This window comes from Trachypithecus francoisi, unplaced genomic scaffold, assembly GCF_009764315.1.
Source record: "Trachypithecus francoisi isolate TF-2019V2 unplaced genomic scaffold, Tfra_2.0 Lachesis_group6, whole genome shotgun sequence".
In the NCBI taxonomy this organism is placed as follows: Eukaryota; Metazoa; Chordata; class Mammalia; order Primates; family Cercopithecidae; genus Trachypithecus; species Trachypithecus francoisi.
The window spans coordinates 122,704,977-122,728,055 of NW_022681471.1; the positions used below are offsets into that span (position 1 = coordinate 122,704,977).

At 41.2% G+C, this 23,079-nt stretch overlaps 1 protein-coding gene across 1 annotated transcript in view; it reads right to left on the reverse strand.

Moving 5' to 3' along the window:
• Positions 1 to 367: 367 nt before the first annotated feature.
• FRMPD4 (FERM and PDZ domain containing 4) overlaps positions 368 to 23,079 on the reverse strand; it is a 220,456-nt gene continuing 197,744 nt past the window's right edge. The window contains 10 exon segments of the mRNA XM_033201289.1: positions 368 to 3,412; positions 3,415 to 4,356; positions 6,009 to 7,298; positions 7,674 to 8,390; positions 8,393 to 8,737; positions 14,147 to 14,285; positions 17,078 to 17,260; positions 17,811 to 17,900; positions 20,240 to 20,366; positions 22,721 to 22,857. Coding sequence (XP_033057180.1) covers positions 3,033 to 3,412; positions 3,415 to 4,356; positions 6,009 to 7,298; positions 7,674 to 8,390; positions 8,393 to 8,737; positions 14,147 to 14,285; positions 17,078 to 17,260; positions 17,811 to 17,900; positions 20,240 to 20,366; positions 22,721 to 22,857 — 4,350 coding nt within the window. The 3' untranslated portion in view covers positions 368 to 3,032.

The following is a 23,079-nucleotide window of genomic DNA, read 5'->3' on the forward strand; positions in this document are numbered from 1 at the left end:
TTAAAAGTTCTCACAGGATATTCTTACTGAAATATCATGGGCTAAGCACTATGATATCTGGGACTTGCTTCTAAATCATACAGTGGGAGAGGAGGTGGGTAGAAATACGGAAAATAAGATTAGACATGAATCGGTACATAATGAGTCCACATGAATTCATATGATTGTGTCTACTTTTGTTTGAAAGATTTGTGATAAAAGATTAATAAAGATGGTAGGAGATAAACTTAGCAAAGTAGACTGGGGACTAAATGTAAAGAACCGTGAGTATAAGGAAGGTTTATCCTCTAGTTCAGTGCTCTCCAGATTTCAGTGAATGCAACCCTACCTGCGACAATATTGTTACATGCATGTACCAGGCATATGCTTATTTATTCATTCATTTATTTATTTATTTAAAATTATATACATGTACCATTGTACTATTATGCCATTATAAAACATACACAAACATAAAAAAGCTAGATAAAAATAAGCACAAGTATTGTTCTAATATGTTCTTCCTACACTCTATGGACCTGGACCCCAGTTAGGAGCCCCATGCTTTGTGAATGTGGGGGCCCCTTGAAGTTTTCTGAATAGCAAAGAGTTTATTTATAAGAAACAGAAACTTACTGGAGCAGTTATGGGAGGTTGATTAGAAGGACCCAGAGCTACTTCCCTGAGGCTTCTCAAAGAACTTGAATGGACTGGGAAGTTGTTCTAACTAGATATGTGACTTGAACAAGGATGGTCACTTCCTTGTACCCTTCTTTTACATATATGCAATACACATAATGTGTTCTGCACACAGTCAGGATACAATATGCATGTAAAACAAACAAACATTCCCCCACATATTATCTTGGGCAGTATATTTAACACAACGATTATGATGATAATAATAGCTAACATTAATTGAATACTTACTCTCTGCCAGGTATTGTGGTAAGAACTTTACATACACATTTTTACTCAAAAATCATGACAACCCTATGGAAATCAATCTTATAATTGACTTTATTTTATTATGAGGAAATTGAGACTAGAAAAAGTAGCTTTCCCAACACGAAAGGGCTAGAAAATGGCAGAGTCAAAATTTAAATAAGATGTTTCTGACCCCAAACCCCATATCCGTAACAACTCATCCATATTGCCTCCAGAGAGAATAGTGTCCAAACCAGCAGATTGTTGTGATGATTAAATGAGATAATATAGTTAATATGCTTAGCACACTGTCTGACATAGGGCACACATCCTATTAATAGGTTAGGATTTTAGTACACAGAATGATATTTACTAAGATTTTCCACAGTAAACACCACTAATATCTCTCAATATCAAAACATCAATATTTATAATTATAATTGTAATGAAATAATGTTTTATTATTTAGTTAAACATTATTTATAATAACACACGCCTAAACTCCTTTCCTTCGCTGCCATCCATAACCACGTGTGGCTTTTGTTGTTGAGTCCCTGTGGAATGGCTGACTAGAGAGAGATTGCAATTGTGGACTGTGTTATGCCTCCTTCTCAGTAGGCTACAAAAGTAGAATATTTGCACCTGGTGTACTCCCGTCGTATTCTTAAGGAGCCACCTGTCTAAGTAGGAGTGTATGTAACTTGAGCACTGAATGACCAGGAAATATATATATACATATCAATTTTATTTATGACTGCAGGGTACTTTTAGAGACGTGACAGTCCTGGAAAGTTCTTTGCATTCCATTGGTTTCACTTGAACTGGTCAAATATACCACTTCCATTTCTTTCTTTTTTTTTTTTTTTTCAGATTTCATATTTTTATCAGCCAATCCAGATTAAGTATTTATTTAATAAATACTTAACTATTTACTCATGGTTCCCATGGTTACAGTAGCCATTTCTCCCCGATTTTCTGGAACATCGAAGAGTTGAGATTTTGTCCCAGTACTACGCTGTAATTCCAAATTTGATTGGCAGCCTTAGCCTCTGTAGAGGCGGTGATGCATCAAGCCCTATGCTGAGAGCTGTAATCTGAGATGAGACTCACAGGCGCTGGTGTGTGGTCTGGTCTACATTACTGAATCAATACTTAATTTTGATGATCATTAAATGTTCCTTTTTGTAAGTTTGCAAATACTTTACTAAATGTCCCATCATTCTAAAGGGAATTTTAAGTTTCATAGTTGAGTTGAGGTGGGGGGAAGATAATGTCTTTGGTTTGTAGATTTTTGACATTTAGTCAAAGCAGATCTTTCCATCAAATAATTAATTTTGGCATTATTCCATGCATTTTATGTAATGAGATATTCTATAACTCTAGGTATTACCTAGGAAACTGCCCATCATCCCCTCTGTTCTTCTCCCTGGGAAGTTTTTTAAATGCTAGAAACACTGTGAAGAGCATTTGTGCTGACACAGTAGAATCCACCCCCACCAATTTGTAGCCCAAATAGCAAAAACCCAAATTAAATATGTGGGATTCTTGGAAGAAAGCATCCAGTAACCAAATACTATGAGCAAAAAATTAATTTATTACAGATATAGTCTCTAGTAATTCATAATAGCTTCTTGAATTTTAAATGTCTTTTTGCTATTTCCAATGCTTAAAAATCATAATTTTAAAACATAAGTACTGTTTTATATACATTGTAATTTCTTTTCTTTTCTCTCTCTTTTTTTGTTTTGTGTTTCACTTCTAAATATGAATGATATGATCTCCAAGTATCTACTTGGAAAGAAAGGGGATAGGATTCATTGTTTTGCTCTAACATGGTAGAATTTAAAATTTCACATCATATACCTGGAGTTTTAACTATATGAAAAATAGCCAATGTCATCACTTTCTTGGATATTTCTTTTACGTGTATATATATGTATAATATAAACAGAATACATCTGATTAGTACATTTCAACGTTTCATCAATGTGACTTTTATCTCCTATTTATATAAAATAACAAAATATACAGAGAGAAGAAAGGAGACATCTGTTCATCATACACACAAAGTAAATAAAAGTTCATGTATGGCTTTGTAAAGGTAGATTATGACGTGACTTCCATATTTATTTGTTTAAAAGCCTCTTGAGAGAACGTGTCAGTGTGCTTACGAGAGCGGCCATGGTGGTTGAGTGTCGCGCCGAGAATCCAATATTAGGGTCCCCAGGGTTCTTTCCAGTGGCTGCTTCGGCAGCTTTCAGTAGACAAATGTAATTTATGACCACTTCATCGATCTTCCCTACAATTTCCTGCCGCTGTGTTTCTGAGTTCACGACTTTAACTAATCGCATGCAAGCTTCTGTTAGGCAACAGAGTACTTGAAAGCTGGAAGTCATAGCTAGGAGCATCTCCTCCGGGCTTTTCTCAGCCATCGCCATTTTCCTACAGGCACTTCCCAACTGTCTGGACTCAATGGATAACAGTTGCTTGTACTGAGAAAGTGTAGGTCGTATGCTTCAGGGCGTGACTCCTCTCTCTTCTCCTTTGTTGCCCTGACGAGACAGAGCAGCTCATTGGCATCATTTTGGGCTGCAAGGAACCCATCAGGCATTGCATATGTGCTCTCCTTTAGGGCATTTATTCTTGCAATCCGGGCATCAAAAGCCAGGTTGCTGAAGTCCAAGTCATCTGGGCCTCGCAGGTCTTCTGCCCAGACCTTCAGCACTGACCCTCTGGATAGCTCCCCTCCTTGCTTCTGAATCGCCACAGCCAGACATGGGCTGCTTGGTTCTGGCGTGGCTTGAGTCATCTGTGGTCTATAGAGGCAAGCGACCTGGACAGTGGCCTCTCCCCTCTCCTCCTCTTCCTCACCATCTTCATCCTGCCCTCGGTTCAGGAAGCAATAGCTGAAGGGTCCCCGGCATCTCCAATTGCTGCCCTCCAGCTTCCGCAAGGGTAATGTCCTATACAGCTTTGAGTCTTTATGAGCCACTGGGGACCTTTTGTGAAACCTCCCCTCAGAGCTCAAGTGCATCGAGCTTTGGGAAAAACTTTTGGTGAGCTTCCTCCCCATGGGGAGTTCTGCTCGCCTTTCAGAACTGGCCTCCTGTGCTTCTGTGATGCCTGGACACTTTAAGCTGACTGCACCCTTGGTTCTTTCTCGGAAGGTCTCCAAATCGACAGATCCGGAGAGGACACTGCTGCTATGTCTCAGAGCCTTCTGGCTGGGGGGTGTCCTGAGGCTTCCCCCTCTCAGATCCGGTGGCCGCCAGCTCACAGCCTCTCCGTATGCCTGATTTGCTTGGGAGAAATCATTAGGGTCTTGATTTGGAATTGGCACCTTTGATTCCGAGTGAATGTTTGATGGTAGCAGGATGGGATCAGCTTCAGGATGTTGAGACCAAGCTGAAGGCATGCCTCCTCGTCTCTCCTTCCCAGGCTCTGTCAAAGCTACACTAGGGGTAGTAGAAAAACAGAGAGAATCATTAAGCATCTCCTGGGAGGCCATTTTTACTACATCTCTACATGATGTCTGTCATTTCTCAAGGATGTAGTCTGGAAGGGCTGCCGTATGCTAAGGTCACCCTGCTTTCCAAAGGCTGCCTCTTGATATCTCATAACAAATTTCCATTTTAATGAATATCAAGAAAATACTGGAACCTGTTATTTCTGGTACTGCTGATTCATTTGAAATTATCTGGAAATCCCAAACATTTTCAGGGATTTCATGAATGCCTTGCTACCAATATCTACCATCAAAGCTTAGACACAGAAAACAACTATGTATAGATTATTCAATATATTGAAGATATTAAGTTTCCTTTCAAGGGAATTAAGTTAAACCTGGCATCAGTTTCTTTCTTTTCTTTTCTTTTCCTTTCTTTCTTTTTCTTTCTTTCCTTTCTTTCTTTTACAGAAGTGGCCTAATTAATTAATGCAAATTAAATAAGCGAATCTTTTTCAGAGGATAGCATGAGGTTTGCCTGGTACAAAGTCTGAAGTTGAGACCTTGGGCCAGTTGCTCAACATTTTTTTTTTGTTGTTTAAGAAAAGCTGTCATGTGAAGCAAATAATCCCCATCTCACAGAATATTTGTGAGAAGCAAGAGGTAACTCAGGTGAAAGTTCTTTATAAATCATGAAGGATTAAACAGTGTGACTTAGTTAGTTTAGAGGTAAATATGCAGTTGGGTGATGAGTTAGGTAATATTCACAGATAACTTTTCCAAGGCAGGTAAAGCCAGTGGTGGGTTTTGAGAAAGTAGAAAATCTTAAAAGAACAGGAATAGAAAATGACCAATATAAGATCTCACTAACTTCTATTGACCTGTATGAAAAAGACACTATTGATGACATAATTTGAAACATGAAAATATGACAGAGTATCTGCTTTTGCCATATAATGACCAGCCAAGTGGATCAGTGAGGGGAATGCATACCATTGAGTGGTGGAGTAGTGAAGGTGGGATACAGAAGGTGGATGTGTTCTTGTTTCTATGTGTGTTTACACTTTATTATTTTGGGGAAAATAAAGCAGCTCATCAGGCATAACCTCAAAATCTTCCTGACACTGGGGTAGGCCAGACACTTCAGAACATCTATACAGGGCAGTCTTACAGAGTAGGGAGGAATCAGTAAGATTGCTGAAAGGCAAATAATCTCTCCAAACCCCTCCAATCTCCCTGATACCCTGCTCTTATTCTTCCTTGTCCCTCAATAATGAAATGGCAGAATTAGAAATCGGATGTCTTGGGAAGAAAATCAAACTGTTATGTGACTCTAAGCAATACTATCATATAACTAAAAGTCATACTGGGCATTGCTAAACATCTGCATTTAGAATTTAGGAAAAACATATTGCCCCATCAAATTCTGAAAGCAAACACAGAGCAAGATTATAAAGAGCAAATGCCATTTTCACCTTTGTAATCTTTAGTATTTATTAAATACTAGGGGATCAATGATTGGTACTTTACTGTTCTGTGGCCTTTTAAATTCTACCTTTTACTTTTCTTCCAGACTTTACGTTTGTAAGTTTGTTGTAAATATGGTTTACATGCTCCTGGCATGTCATACAAAGTGCTAAATCCATCATTGCTGTACCTGTGGTTTCCTTAATCTTGGGGAGCCGATGGCATCCATCTCTCAATGTGCCAAACAGGGGTTCGGTGTTAATGGCTGTGTGCAGAGCAGGCACTGTCATTCGTGGACACATCCCTTCTGTCTGTGGGTGCAGTTCCTTAAAGGTGGCTCCGTGGTTGGGAAGCCCAGGGGCTCTCTCCTCTGAAGGAATGTAATTCACGCCTTTCCCAGAAGCGTCAGGAATCAAGTGCTTCCCTAGGGAGGGGCAGAGCGGCGACTCCACGGGTGTGGCGCAGGCACTGCCGCTGCTGCCCGTGCCACAGCCTGCATCCACTGAAGAGCCTTGGGAGCTCTGCAGAGAAAAATGGCCCTCGCTTTGCAGCGATGACATCCGCTTGGCCAAGTGGTAGTCACAAAGGCGGGCCACACTCTCATCAGCCTCAGGAAGCTTGGAAGGATGGTCGCAGGTGGACGAGTCAGCGTCCTCGGGGTTATCTAAGTCTTTGGCTGAAGATGCACAGGTCACGTCAGTTAAGAAGTGGTCCCCTTGACCAAGTCCTGAGCCATCACTGGTTTCTCCATCAGGAGCTCCTTCTTCCTTCCCTTCGGCCTCCCTTGCCCCAAGACCAGAAGCTCTTGGAAAGGTTTTCCCCGTTGCTGCTTCTAATCCACTTTTTTCAGCCATCCCGCCTTCAGTGGCCACATACCATCTTTGGCTGTCCTTGCGAAAGGCAGTTCTCTCCAGGTTAAAAGTGCTCAGGTGTTGACTGTCCCGTGAAGACACAGTACCAAATTTACCACTGGCATCCTCCTCCATCTCTGCCGTTTTGGTCCCCTGCTGTTTTTTTCCTATTGTGTTCCCATTAGGGGGTGCCTTCCCCTCACCATCAGCCAGCTTGCTTTTCCTTTTGCTAGTGCAGGAGTATGCCACCGACCCCATGTGCAGTTTGCTGAAATAGTCAGTGACCGACTTAGTCTCCATAGTTTCAGGCTCCATCTCCATGTGGTCTGAGTGAAGTAACTGCTTGGAAGGCACAACTTTGGGCGGGAGGTCAGTTGCTGGCCTAGCAGCCAGGGTGTGCGAGGACTTTGGAGGCAAGCCCCCAGTGGGGGTCTTGGAGGCTGGGAACTCAGTCTGCTCTTCTGCAAGGGGGTGGTAGCCTTCGTGAGTGGCCAAGAACATGCGGGAGAGGTTTTCTGACTGTTTTTGTGCTGTGGCCAGTTCAGAACTCTCAGTCATTTCAGAAGAGTTAGTTTCATTGCCTGAGTCTGACGAAGACTCAGGACTATAAGCCCGCAAGATGGCTACACCTGCATGCCGTAAAAAACAATAACTGATTAATGGATGCATCAGAGGCACTTGGAGACATGTAAGAAAATGGGACCCGTTATTACTAAAACAAAATACTAAGTTTTTCCCTTTTCAGTAAGGACTCTGAGTTTATTGTACAGTTTTTCCAGAAACGGGGGTGGGGGTGGGGGAGATGTGCCTTATGTTTTTAAAAAAATAACAACAAAGGAAATCACATACACACAAAAAAACCTATGATGGCAGTTTCAGCACATTTATGAAATGGGACATTTGTGAAATGGAGAACACCATGTAACAGGACTCCAAGGGCAAATGGCTTGGAAGGATGGAATGATATGGTTATCAGTGAATGAATGTAACAATTGTGAAAGAACCTGAATTGTCACTGGTCTGCTGTTCTTCTGACACGGATAGAGTCTCTAGAGCTCCCAGCGTGGAGACAACGGCATTATCCAGTCCCTTCTCACACTTGCCTTCGGCACTGGTGGGCACAGCGTCAATGAGGGACACGGGGATCTCATCATTTTGCAGGCTGCTGCCTTTCTCCTTGTCCTCAGGGAAGGAAGCTGCCTGGCTCTGAGAGTCCTCTTCATCTGAACTGTCTCTAAAGCCAGGTGGGGGTGCGGCAATGGCCATGTTCAAGGAACGCAACAGGAAGTCATCCTCATTGTCATCACCTTCTGGAGGGGGCAGGGATGTGAGGTCAATGATGTCATCGCTTGACCCAGACAGGTTGAGGATGGCTGGCTGGTTCATCTCCCCCACCACGAGGTCCTCCTCGCAGCTCACCTCGTCCTCATCCTCTGCGTCATCAGTGTTTTCTGCATAACAGATGTCATGCAGGAGGGGCTCCTCAATCCCCTCCGCAGCCTGGAAGCTCTTCACATCGCCTATGTTTGCATAAACAGAATTTTCCACAAACTGGATGCCCTCTGCCTCTGGAGTGAGATCCAGGCCCTTCATGTCACTGGCACTGCCGATGTAGAGATTTCTCTGCTTCTCCAGCATTTCAGGACTCTCATCTAGTAGTGTTTCATAGCCGAGGGTTGGGGGACTAATACCATCATCCAAGGCGAAGTCTCCAAAAATAAGGACACTTTAGCTCCTCTCGGAGATTCCTGTGCTTTCTTCAGAGTTTCTGGTCCTGAGAGGGTCAATAGGGACCGCTGAGTGAGACTTCTGTAGTCTGCCTCACAGGGGGCCTCCCCGGGCTGGCTCAGCTGCTGGTTAAGTCCATCTGAACTATAGGCGTTGTCTATGTACAAGTGCCGGTGCTCTTTTGGACATAGGGTGCTGTCTGTGATCTCCACCGTCTTCTGCTTTGAATCTATGTATGTTATCTGGGCTTCTTGCTCCCCTTCGCCAATAAAGGTGGTCATTTGGGGTATACAGTTCCAATCTGGGCCAAGGAGGTTATGCTTCCCCTTGTTTTCAGTTCCTAAAGAGAAAGAATCATGCAAAGACACATTACTGTACTGTCTGGTTTTGGGTGGGGCGGGGGTGGGATGGGGGGGCTCGTCTCTGTTTTTTAACTTAATGGCTTGTAGCATCACTTGTGTAAATACAGTTTTTCAACTACCCAAATATAGTACTTGTTGATTTAGGCTTCAGGTGTAAGAATTCCTTGGGTTAGGAGAACCACCTTAACAAAATTGATACTGCATAAATTGTAATTGCTATTTGATAAAACGTAATACCGTCCAGGGGTAGGGAAGTATAGCTTAATTCCATCTGACCCTTGGTTCTATTATTAAAAGGCTTCATTAATATCTACAAATGTAAATATACAACATGCCTTTTACCCTTAAAGGTAAGATTTCAATAGGCCGTTATTCCAGAACATTAATTGTTCTTTTCTTTGTAAGGTGAGATCTAATATTCCCTACTTCATGGAGGAAGATATTGAATGTTTTCCTCATTGAGTTCAGAGATGGTCAAGGATTGTCAGAGTTTTACCACATGGGAAATTAAAATAAATATTGTAATGATAGTACAAAACTTCTATCTTCAGTCTTTTGATATCCTAGTAGATGTTAAAATATTCATGTATAAATGTCAGCATGCATGCCTGTGTGTATGTGGGTGTGTGTATAAAATGCATAAGGTGGAGTGGTCACAGGTAAGGTACTTTTCTCTGTAATTTCTAAGCATAATTAATATTTAGATTAATTTCAATTTTTGTTTGTATAACGGGAACTCCTGAAAATTTGTTTCATGTTCCTCGTGGATTAAAATTACAAAACCCCAATTTAAATACTATTATTTTGTTTGCTCTTCAAGCATCTTTCAATCTGGAATTTTGATGTGGAGATTTGTTCTGATATTTAACAAGACAGAGAACTGGGTCATTCTGTTGATATTGCCTTATAGATTCCAGAGGCAACATTTTGAGAAAATTTTAGGGCCATACTATTCTCCCATCTATTCCCTCAAATTGTCCCCAGCACAAGTTTGGATAACTGACATCAGATGTGCAAGACATATGGGAAAAAAGTGCAGTTTTACCGAAGAGGTTTTTGCTCCCGGCAAATCATGCAATGGACTTAATGCTGAACAGTGTTCATGGTCATTTTTAATAAATTCATGTATTTTCATGAACAATAAGAGATACAATTTTGTACACTAGCCATATTTGCATCTTACCTTACAATAAATAAACCTCATGGGGGTTCAGCATTATTTTATTAACAACAACAATTTAGATTATGACTGGGTGTGCATGTCGGGGGAAGTGTGTGTGTGTGTGTGAGTGTGGATTGTTGCAGGAGAAAGAGTAGTTCAGCAAAGTTGCATTGTAATGCAGGTTTAGGGCTTGGCAAATATTTTCTGTAAAGGGAGGCCCAGATAGTAAATATTTTGGTTTTGTGGGCCAACCATTCATTGAGCAACTACTCAACTTAGCTGTTTTAATATGAAAGTAGCCATAGATGCTACATAAACAAATGGGTATATGAGTTGAATGGTGGCCCCCAAAAGATATGTCCACTCTGTGAATGTGACCTTATTTGGAAAAAAGTATCTTGCAACGTTAAGGATCTTGAGATGAGATTATCCTTAACTATCTGCATGGGCCCTAAATTCAATGGCAGAGAGAGATTTGGGCCACACAGAGAAGAGGGGAAGGCCACGTGAAGATAGCGGCAGAGACTGTAGTTAAGCAGCCACAAGGAATGCTGGCGGCCACCAGAAGCAGGAGGAGGTAACGAGAAATCCTCCCCTAAAGCCTTTGAAGAGAGCATGGCCCTGTCAACATCCTGGTTTTGAACTTGTGGCCTCCAAAACTGTGGGAGAATAAATTTATGTTGTTTAAAGCTCCCAAGTTTGTAAGAATTTGTTCCAGCAGCCTTAGGAAAGTAAAAACAATGTGTGTGGTTGAGTTCCAATAAAACCTTATTTGCAAGAACATGATTTGGCCCATTGACCATAGTTTGCCAACTCTGGATTAGATGAACAAGAAAACTGAATAGGTCAGCAGGCTCAAAGCAAGTTGATGGATACTTACTGAGACTCTCCTAAAGCCCAGAGATGCATACATATCTGGGGCCAGGGATTTTGAAAGTGCTTTAAGCCTAATTTTCAAGATAGAGAAGAAGAAATGGGGGCTGTTTCTTTAGAGAGATCTTGACTAAGATCTGGGATCAATTTCAGGTGAGAATAAAATATGTGCTCAATCTAGCTTCCTTCCAGAAGGGTCTACTGATTTGGCTTCCTGGAATAATTTTGGAGACATGGAAGAATGTGGGTTGGGAGCTGGGATCTATTCTGTGGCCCAGTCTCCTACAGTGGAAGGAGAGAATGGACTACAGAAGAACTGGCCTGATGGAACTTCCGCTCTATATTTCTTGGCTGTCAGATCTTTTGGGAGTCTCTGAAGAGAAGAGAGTACTTTCAGCACTCGCTGGTGCGTTCTCGCTCTCTCTCTCTGTCTCCCCCATGCCCTCTATCTTTGAGAGTGGGGATAGGTATTTGAAACTGGGAGACATGATGGTGAGGCTGAAGTCCCATTCTTTTCCCACAGTAAGAATACTTTTTGTAACTATGTTTTTGCCTCTTTAAGTTCTGTTAAAACTTACGTTGTGGGTCACTATAAATTGGACAGAGTGGAGACCCTTATTACTGTAATCATGTTTAGAATAGTAGGTTTGGTTTTCTTCATACACCTCTATAATCTTTACAGTCTATGAGGAAAGGATTTATTTTCCAGGTAAACTTAAAATTTGAAAATAAAAAGCCAAAAACTGGTTTTCCAATGGGAAACAATTGTGTCAAATTGCTGAACAGCTCTTTGGAATTTCTTTTCTTTTCTCTTTTTTATTTTTTTTGTTTTTTAGACACAGGATCTTGCTTTGTCATGCAGGCTGGAGGCTGGAGTGCAACAGTGTGCTTGGCTCACTAAAGCCTTGACCTCTCGGGCTTGCGTGATCCTCCCTCCTCAATGTCCCAAGTAGCTAGGACCACAGGTGTATGCCACCACACCTGGCTAGTTTTTAAATTTTTTTCGTAGACACAGGGTCTCACTTTGTTGCTCAGGCTGGTCTCAAGCTTCTGGGTTCAAGTGATCCATCCGCCTTCAACTCCCCAAGTGCTGAGACTATAGGTATGAGCCACCGAGCCAGCCTTCTTTGGAATTTCGAAGGTCAGTATTAAATTGCTCTAAATCTCCTAGCTCAATGAAAACATGTGGTCATAAAAATGTTTACTGCCAAACCCAGTGCACGTCTATCACCTCCTTTTTGTTCTTTCTTTTTCTGTATTTATTTTTAAACATTTGTGTCTCTCAGGAGCTTTCTTTGCCACATGTTCTGTCTTTCTCTCCTTTCTGTGTTTCTATGACTTTCTAATTTATTTATTTATTTATTTTTGAGACAGGGTTTTGCTCTGTCACCTAGGCCAGAGTGTAGTGGTGTAGTCATAGCTCACAGCAGCGTTGACCTCCTAGGCTCAAGGTATCCTCCCACCTCAGCCTCCCATGTAGCTAGGACTACAGGCGCATGCCACCACACCTGGCTAATTTTTATATTTTTTGTAGAGACAAGGTCTCCCTGTGTTGCCCAGTCTGTTCTCAAACTCCTGTGCTCAAGTGATCCTCCTGCCTCAGCCTCCCAAAGTACTGGGATTACAGGCATGAACCACTGCACCTGGCCTCTATCTCTGTCATTTTCGGTTCTTTCTGCCTCTGTTTTTTTTTTTTTTTTTTCCCCACTGCAAATTATTAATAGAAATGCTGAGCATCATTTTAGATGATGTACCTAGATTATTTTTCTAACCCTTGCAAGCTAGTTTTTTAACCCCATTTTACAAATGAAGAAACTCAAGCTCAGAGAAATTAAAAAAAATCAGACACCTCAAGATGGGACTGGATTAAATTTCAGATTTATTTGACTTGAAAGTCCAAGCGTTGCCTTCTATCATACTTTATCCATCGCTTCCTGTTTCTAACTTCCCTTTTTCTATGACTGAGCTGCTTCCACTCACCTGGCCATCATAGTAAACGGTGTGTGAGTCTGTATGTGTGTGTAAATGTGTCCACATATTGCAATATATTTATGGAATAAAGTTTGATGTTTCTGCTCAATTTAACAGTGAGAGAACTTCCTTCCCTTTTTTTCTCCCCTCATTTTCTCTGAGAAATGCCGGGGACCGGGGCCGGGGGGAGGGAGAAGAAAAGAGAAACAATAGTAAAATTTGTTTGTAAGAATTCCCCTTTCTTTTAAAAGAATCATGGAACCTCTAATTATAAATTTTTTTAATGGGTCAGTGACTGTGCCTAGAATGGTGGCATCTGTCTATCAGTGACATCTACTAAGCATACACTGTAGATGGAGTAAAATGCTTAAGTAACTGAAGAAAAAATGTCCTAAAACCGATGAAAACCACCTACTGTCAAAGGATAATCAATTTAACATTTGCAGCCTTCCCTGTCCTCACTGTGGGTATCTTTTTTGCTGTCAAGTAGGTGAGCTGAATTATTTGATGTCTTTGCCATCTTGGTGCTATTATGGATCCAAGATGGCTGCCATGGTGGAAAAATTTTCTTCTAGTGTCCCCAGGTCCAAGTGCTAGGCAATAACCACATCTTTCTGTTTGTAAAATTCCCAGAATCCTGGGCATAACTCTGACTACAGGGAGGAGGCTCCCAGACACCTGGGCCTAGGACACCTTCAGGAGAGACCAGCCCTAAAGCAGGGGCTCACAACTCATGTTTGGGCATTCATCATTAGTCCTCTGGCCCTGACCTCTGTAAGAGTAAGGCCATGAAAACCCAACCATAGAGACTTTCATGATAATAAAATTAAGGTTGGAGCAAGCACCCTGACACTTCTGAGTGATGTGTCAGATGTGGTGAGAAATCAGCATTTTTCTTTTTAACAATTAGCCCACATCAGAGGTATCTGAAGGCTTTTTGCATTGAATTTGGACATTAGATTTTTTTGTGGGTACAATTTTAACTTTAATTTTAATTTTTATTTATTTGTTTATTTTGAGACGGAGTCTGGCTCTGTCGCCCAGACTGGAGTGCAGTGGTGCAATCTCAGCTCACTGCAACCTCCGCCTCCCGGGTTCAACCGATTCTCCTGCCTCAGCCTCCCGAGTAGCTGGAATTACATGCACATGCCACTATGCCCAGCTAATTTTTCTATTTTTAGTAGAGACGGTGTTTCACCATGTTGGTCAGGCTGGTCTTGAAAGCCTGACCTCGTGATCTGCCTTGGCCTCCCAAAGTGCTGGGATTACAGGCGTGAGCCACCGCGCCCGGTCTTAACTTTTCAGAAAACATCCTTTTTACTGTTGTTAGGTGGGGTGTTTGCAGGGAGGTCAGTGCTTCATGAGTTCAGGAAGAGAATACCTGTTTCCTGGGTCGCTGTGTTTTTCTTGTTGGCCATGTTAAATATCGACCTCCTGGAATCAACAAGCAGTCGGTAGTATCCAGCCGTTAAGCAGGCCAGGTTCATGGCATCTGAGGATTCCATCAGAAGCGTGATGGGCTACACAAAAGAACACTTTGGTTAAAGCCATCCATTCTTAATAACATCCCTGGAGTGTCAATGGCTGCATTTATGCTTATGGAAAAAGGAGTTATTGAACAAATATTTCATGGGAGAAACCCAAGGCAGGAGAAAAAGCCAAGGATAACACAAAGCGCCTTACTGAAAACATTCAGGACACACCCTCTTAAAAGCCTGGACATTTTGAATCTTTTCCAAGTCATATATATGTCTATGTATCTATCTGTCTGCCTGTCTATCTATCTATCTATCTATCTATCTATCTATCTATCTGTCATCTATATTTGAGACAGGGTCTCACTCTGTCGCTGAGGCTGGAGTGCAGTGGCACAAACTCGGCTCACTGCAACCTCCACTGCCTGGGTTAAAGCAATTCTTAATGCCTCAGCCTCCTGAATAGCTGGGATCACAGGCGTACGCCACCCGGCCAGGTTAATTTTTGTATTTTTAGTAGAGATGGGGCTTTACCATGTTGGCCAGGCTGGTCTCCAACTCCTGATCTTAAATGATCCGCTCACCTCAACCTCCCAAACTGCTGGGATTGCTGGTGTGAGCCACCGCACCTGGCCCCCAAGTCATATTGAAATGAAAGAAAAATGAGACTGTTTTCTTCCCAAATAGTTAACATTTTTAACATTTAAAAACAATTAAACATGTTAAACTGGTAAATAACATTAACTAGTTAAGTTACCCATTACCTCAGTTACCAGCAGTGAACTCACAATCTGAAAATTACAGGAAGATTAAGTTTTGGGTTCACGGTGTAAATTAGTGTTAAAGAGAGGTAAAATTTAAGTGGAATTACTGCTAAGACTGAATGAAAACTGCCAGAGATCCAGTAAAAGGTTGCTTCTAGAAGAAATAGTAGATTTACAGGAGCGTAAAACAGATGGGAGTTGAGAAAAGGCCTTACTAAAACTCTCTTGAAACAATGAGGTTATTATACAATTGGACATGGATTTGGGGCTTATAGGGGAAAAAAAGTGTTGGATGAAGCAATTTTTCTCATTGAGTTAGGAAGGGTGTGTTCTTATTGAAAGAGAAAAGATGAGAGAGAAAGAAATAAGGAAGCAAGAAAAAGCAGATATGAAGAGAGGCACAAAGACCTCAAGACAGCAGGTCTCTTGCTTTCACTCCTAGCTATAGGACACTGGGAGGATTTAGTGCCCCCAGCTGGTAGAATTTAACTTCCCTGCCAAAGCCCCCGTACTACTTGTTGAACTGCCTTTCCTTCCACTTCAGTTGAGGTCTCCCCTCGGCCTCCAAGCCACTGCATCATTATTTTATATAGGCAGGACACCATTGGCCGGACACAGCACTCATTTCTGTTTAGGACAGATTATCTCTGTCATCGAATCTGTAATAATTGCATCCAGTTCAACCTTTCATCCACCTTTCTCCGTGATGGGGCTATTTCTGTCAGCCTCTTTGCTCATGGAGTAGGATGGGCATTCCGAGTCTATCCTCCCTCTTTCAGCTAGCCATGAAGTCATCTGGAACCCTCTGGATGCAGCCCATGAAATCCTACAGGCCACAGCCAGCATGTCTGAGTTCTACATTCTGTCTTTCGTGATCATCTGTTCCCACTGCAGAGCTCTCTGGTGTATTCTGATGTGCTTTGTAGAAACGCTTTGCCACATTCTCAATGACTGTCAATCCACTCCTCCCACACCAGCACCCTAGTGGGGATGTAGGTAGGGCTGGGTCCTCCATGGCTCTTCTCAGAGCACCTTCCAGGCTGGTGTTGTCTCCTTTGTGGAGTCACTATCTCCCTTTGTTCCAGTGCCTTTTCTTCATAGAAACAGTAGAAATATTGCCATTGCCAAAATCCAATAACTCATCTCTACTGGAAAAAGAAGGTAGAGACCAGGAACCTGGACTATTTCCTATTCTCTTTTGGGAGTAGAGTTTTCCCCTTTGTGGACCATCTCAGATTTTTTTTTTTTTTTTTTTGAGATGGAGTCTCGCTCTGTTACCCAGATGGAGTGCAATGGCACAATCTCGGCTCACTGGAACCTCCATCTCTGGGTTCAAGTGATTCTCCTGCCTCAGCCTCCTGAGTAGCTGGGATTACAGGTGCATGCCACCACGCCTGGCTAATTTTGTATTTTTAGTAGAGATGGGGTTTCACCATGTTGGTCAGCCTGGTCTCGAACTCTTGACCTTGTGATCCACCCGCTTTGGCCTCCCAAAGTGCTGAGATTACAAGCATGAACCACTGCGCCTGGCCAGATTTTTGTTTTAAATGGAGTGGCCACGACATTCATAGGAGCCAGATGTTCAGTCAGTACCAATTGTTACCATATGAGAAGACAGATGAACTAAAATATCAAGCTTTTCCAAAAGAATACACACATATGGACCCAACCTAAGCAAAGAGAGTGAGAATTCTAAAGAAAGTTGGGGAAAATCTCCCTCTTGATTTGAGTCATATATTCTAGAAAGTTAGTTCAGAAAAGTTTCCCCTACTCTGTAACTGGAAATCACATTTTCTAAAGTCAGAAGGGACCTAGAAATTATGTAGCTTGCTTTCTCATGTAGGAATAAAAAAATTGAGCCCAGAGAAGTATAGCGACCTGTTCCCAATCACACAGCAATTTAGTGAGGACTGGAGCCCTCAGGTCTGAGCCGGGTGGATTATTTTCTGCACCACATTGCATCTGTGATGCTCTGCACACATTGACTTTTGCCTGCCTTGTAAACATCTGCAGTGTTATCAGAAATTAGCTGTTTACAGCAAGGTCATGTGTATCAACATCTGAAACACTTGCCTTCACATCTAGCACGTGGAGTTCCACCCGCACCAAGCTCTCCTCCTCGGAAAACATTTCAATCCTGTTGACGTGGCTAAAGTCGGCTAAAAGAGCCACCAGGTTGGTTTTGGTGTTGATGACATGGCTTATGCCATACCGGGGCCCAACCAGGAGAGTCACTTCCGAGCGCTTTTCTGCCTGCTGAGAAAGAGAAGTTGACAACATAAAAATACTGAACCTCTGAAATGCCATGCCAACTTGAACCAACGATCCTATTTTTATAAGATTACATTTTCTTTAGAAAGTGTTTCTGGGTCATACTGTACTAAATCATCCAATTAGAAGAACCAGATACATGACTGATTTGAGGCTCTGATAAATTACGAGTAATTAGAAAGTAAATGTTAAAAGCACAGTATGTTCATAATCATAAGATGCTTTTAGAAATGAGGTTTGTTTTTTCTTTTTGGTTTTCCTTTTTTTACTGTGAAAGCAACTTCTGGCTCAATGATTTAAAAGAAGGCCATTGTTAGAATCCTTTGATTCTCTTGGTTCTTCACATTTCTTTTTCTAGGGCATTCTGCAGTGGTGTTATCTAGTTTAACAGTTCTTCTGATATTTTCAGACTATTGTGAAGTTGGTTAGAAATGAAGGCTGGAGAAGATTCACAGCTGATTTGCTTTTGTCATCAGAGGTGGAATGAGCTGCTGTGGCTTCCAAGAGAAAGCAAAAAAAAAAAAAAAGAAATTACCACTAATGTTGCCTTGAACACACGGCCCCCATACAATCGCAGGTCACTGAGGAACTTGAGATAATGGACCTTGGCTTGTAGTGCAGAGAGCTGAGGAGAGAAAAGAAACCTCAGGTGTTAACTCTATTGGGTATGACTCCATTTCAGCTGGAGACCAGCAGAAAACAAGGCTAAGATAGAAGGATGATTTTACTGCTGAAAAGTTGAGATGTGACAAAGACTCTTCATTAGGAATAAAATTGCTACATATTTGGTTTCCTGATGAAGGACTGGAACATAAAATCAAGATTCACATCTTAATCATTAGAGGGTCAATGTATGGGGCACTCATGGGTATAGATATGCTGGGCCGGGCACTCAACAAGTGAGAACAAGACCTAAAATGTTCCATTGAACATCTGCTCACTGGGAGATTTCAAGAAGTGAGAGGAGCCTTCTACTTGCAATTAGGGACAAAGGTGAGGTGTCTACATATATTCCCATTGCACAAGAGACTCACCTGAATGTAGACTTTGTGGGAATCATTTTGAATACGCACCTGCAATCTAGGCAAAGCCTTCTAAACAGGACCTTTACACTTCCCCTCTCAAGTTTCTTCCAGTCCTTGCAAGTTTTCAGGGGAAATGAACTTTCTGAGATCCAATCATTGTGGACATGTTTGAACTTGCTATATAAGGCTCTGTTTTATTAATTCAACTTGGAAAATCTATTGAGTTTCACGAATGATTTATAAATGAAATTTTATCCAGATGAAAGTTATCTTTACAAAGACTTAAAAATGTAGGTTCCCATATCACTAAAAAGAGTATTTGATTTAAAGAAAAAAAAAGGTCAATGTTTCATACTGAATGTGCCAGGGATTTTTATTAACGTTGAAATTTTCCAACAAGGTGTAGATCACCATTAAGTGGCAATGACCATAAAATTCTATTTTCAATTGCAGATGACTTGCCAGCTTATTTGTTAACTATACCTAAAGGTACTGCTCTTTATATAATTGTTACTTAGCACCATTCATCCATCCTACTTCTTTAAAAAATGCAAAGCATTTGCAAATGTTTTGAAAGCAAACTATTCACTCTTGGCTAGAAAAACAACCTTTAAAGGACAGTGATGGATAATGGTAGGTGATTGATCTTATAGCAGTTATCCAAATTATTATGAGTAGGCCAGGCTTGGAAGAAAAATCACAAGTCAATTATAGAAATTAGCTTCCAGCAAATCAGAACTGAAGTTAAGAACTTGACCCGCATCGTCTTGCTACATCTCTGTAAGCTGAATGCTCAACTGTGATCAAAGACATCCTTCCCATGAAATTGGGAAGTGAGTTAAAGGTGGCTGATAGTGTGTTGAACCTGATTATACTTAAAAAAAACCCAAAAAACAAAAAGCCATCATGGGGTGTGGAGGGGATAGAAATAAATGTGCCTTACTCAGTAAAAATGACTTAAAAAAATCAGACACTAAGACAAAATAATTCTCCACGTAAACAGTGATTGTATTAGAGTCACACAAATTCTCCAGCTAATATCAATTGGAAAGTGTTCTTCGGTTAGAAGACTGCTTCCAATTTTACAGATCCAGTATTTTAAGGCTCCTTCTCCTTCTGGTTCCTGGAATCTTTTGCTTTTTATTACCTATAAACTATACCTCTCTTTCTGACCAACAGTATATTTTAAAATTTTCCTTTGTGTTTCTTTTACTTAATGAAAACAAAAGCATAAAAAGATTTTAACGCTAATGATGGTGAATTACAGCAATAATTTTATCTTCCCTCTAAAGGTAGGTTTGCATCCAGTGTTTGTCAATAGGGGTGATTTTGTTCCCTGGAGCACATTTGGCAATGTCTGGAGACATTTTTGTTTGTCACGATCATGGGAGGGTGCTACCAGCATCTTGTGGGTAGAGACCAGGGATGCTGCTAAACATCCCACAGTACACAGGATGTTCCCTGTAACTCCCTAACAAAGAATGATCTGTTCCCAAATGTCAATTATGCCACAGTTGAGGATCCCTGGTTTAATGAATGTGATCTCTGGCCTGCAGGGCCTCTTGCTGGCTGTTGTGCATTTAAGCTGGTCTGAGCAGTAAGCAATTGCATGATTGAAACATAGAATTATTTCACAATTCTATCTTCTATTCACAAATTCTCAGAGGCTATGCAAACTTCTCCTGGAAGGGCACATGAACACATACCTCCCCGCTACAGTACGGAGTCCATAACTTGTGAGAAATAAATAGGTTTCTATATGAATACTTTTTTTCATTAGTGTTAGAAATATGTTAATAGTTAGAAAAAAGTTACACAGTGTTACTGCTTCTGAAAATATGGTACTAAGTATTTTATTCATGAGCTAATTTTAAACATTTAAAAAAATGCATTCAAGCCTCTCTCTTTATAATTTTCTATTAAGATGCAAATGTGATACCTTTTTACCCGGTGGTACCAAGTTTTGATTTGCTTTGACAAGGTGTGAAAGTGCTTTCTTTATGTTCTTCTCTTTCATGCTTTGCAGCACAGCAGAGGGAAGAAAAGTCTCTAATCCCCATTCTTTTCTGCAATAAAGAGCATATCTTTAATTTCACATTCTTGTGATGATGAGTTATCTAAGACAAAATGGTGCTCTGATGTTTGTTGGAACAAATGAACCCTTGGTAAGGCAGAGAATGGAGACAAGTCCCCAATTAAGGAAGTAACTTTTAGTTTACACTCAGGACACACACTACTTGATCATTAATACATATGTTTGCATTTAAAAAGAAATCTATTCCTCACTCTATAGAGACAATGCTAAGGAGGCATTTGGAGCCAATGTAAAGTGAAGAGACATTTTGTCCAACCAACTTCTGAATCTCTTCAAAGTTACTCACGTATCTGAGTTTGTATTTCCAACACCAATTTCTCTCCATCCCTTTGTTGATTTCTATTCTCCAGTCTCCCTGTCTGCTCACATTCTTCTCTCTTCTCTTAGAAGAATGGATGCAAGTCCTTCATGTCCCCAAACCATTCTTCCTGTCCCTCCCCTCCTCCATGGCTATTTCTCTAGGCACACACAGTTCTTTTGTCCTAGCCAGTTCATGTCTAACTCCTTCCATCAACATTTCTTGCTGGTGGTGTGGAATGGGTGTGATTCATGACTCTTAAGTGTGCCCGGTATTGATGTGGAGATGCTGGCATCATTCATGGGTATGGATGTACAACAAAATGACAACAAATGGGACCGAGTTAATACATTTTTACAAAGAGCCAATTTTCCCAGAAACGACTACAACTCCCTTCTTAGAAGGTCCCATATTTTGAATTCTAGGAAATCTATCCTGGAATAGAAATCCTACCCTAGGTTATGTGTCTAACCAGTGTCTTCTAAATTATGTGAAGACCTTCAAGAGGATTCCAGTTACTTCTGTTTCAGGTCCTCTCCAAAGAAGGGTAGGAAGACAACCTACTTCCACCACTTGACCATTCATATTCTTCACTAGTTAAGAATGGTATATTTCATGATTATGTTTTCTTCCTTCTCAACTTGTACTTATTGTCTTTAGCCATCATTTGGCAGTACTTATGGGCTATCTTGTAATCCTACTTGTATCATTATTTTAAATAATTACTTTTTTTGTCTTTATATCTTGTTTTTACAATCAGAGCACAAGTTCCTCAATGGCCAGGAATAGAATTCATACATATTAGTATTTTCTACTGTCCTAATGTGAGTGCTATATAAAATGCTCAATGAATATTGTTGGTCAAAGGAATTTATGAATGAGAACATTATTATAGACTTTTCAGGATTTTTACTCAAGCCGGATATCTCTGAGACGTTTTTGACTGCACAATGTTCAACCTGGTAAAGTGTGGGTACAGAAAGTAGGAAAATAAATGCATTTTAATTGTCTGAAAATCGTCTCAGGTTGTGCAGGCCACCTTTTCAAATGGCAGCCAGTTTCACCTGTCCCCAAGAACTTTAGAAAGGAGAGTGGAAGAGGGTGTGAATGTGTCCAGCTGAGCACAAGATCTCTTTGTGAGCCGAGTCTTTCTCAGGATACAGTCACGCTTATGTGGGGGAGAGAGAGAAAGCATTTGGAAGGAGTGAACTGAAGGCCTGAGGTTCTCAAATTGCACATGAGGATTTTTCCCTACATGTCAACAGGCGACTGAGAGTTGTCAGAACAGTGGTGTTAAAGTCAGCAAGTTAGAGATTTAATCCTTCCCACACAGGCTCATGAATTTATTGAGAAAAGCCATTTTGCCCCCTGGTGGGTCAACCTGGAATTGTGGAATTTCGAAAGGCTTTCTAGGCAGCCCATGAGAAGCTTCTTTGGAAAGTGGGATTTTAATTAGTTTATATATCTTTTGGAGGTGAGATTGCAAGCAGGGTGTGGGGTGAGGTCCAAAGCTTTAGCATTACATGTGTTTCCAAACACAGGTGCCTCAACCCATCACACAATCTATAGCACAATGGGGAGTCCCACAGCCTGGGTTTGAATCCTGTATCCCCCCTGTCCCCCGTTAATAGCCATTTGACTTGGGCAAGTTATTCTGTGCCCCGGTTTGCTCGTTTGTAAAATGAAGCTAAAATCCTACTAATCTCATAGGGATGTTGTGAGAATTAAACACGTTAATGTGTGAAAAGTGCTGAGACCAAAGCTTGGCTTAGAATCAAGGCCCTTTAGGAATTCAAAAATTTATGCTTCCTTTTAAATATGTCCCTCGTCTTAACCACAATGCTCTAAAGGTGGATTAGAAATGGATCTCTTCTACCAGAAATGAGCATGATATTCATACATTTTGCCACTGGCGAATAAATGCTTTGCCACAAACAAGATCAATTTTGGACAAATAACAAAAATACACCCGGGCTAAGGGAGGCCGCATGTCTGTCTCCGAAATGGCGCTGAGAGTCAACACTTACTCGATGTATTTGAGGGAGATTTTCTGCGTTTGCTTGGTGGTAACGGTTGCAATGTACATTTGTAATGCGGCCAGCCGCAGGGCTATGTCATATTTCAGCTCCGGCCCAAATCGCTCCTGAACCACATCGTTACAACTCTGCGAAGAAAACAGCAGGGGGCACAGTTTGTCAAAGAATGGGCCGCAGCGCGTGGACTTAGAGAACAGGTGACATACATTTCCCCAGAGTGTTTCAACCTTCACTTCCCAGGCAGGGAGGCTAAATGTGGAAACATCTCCATCGTGCTGCTTGGAAACGAGTCAGTATTTAATTGCACGCACAAACACAGAGACCACACAAAACATTTAGCATTCATCGAC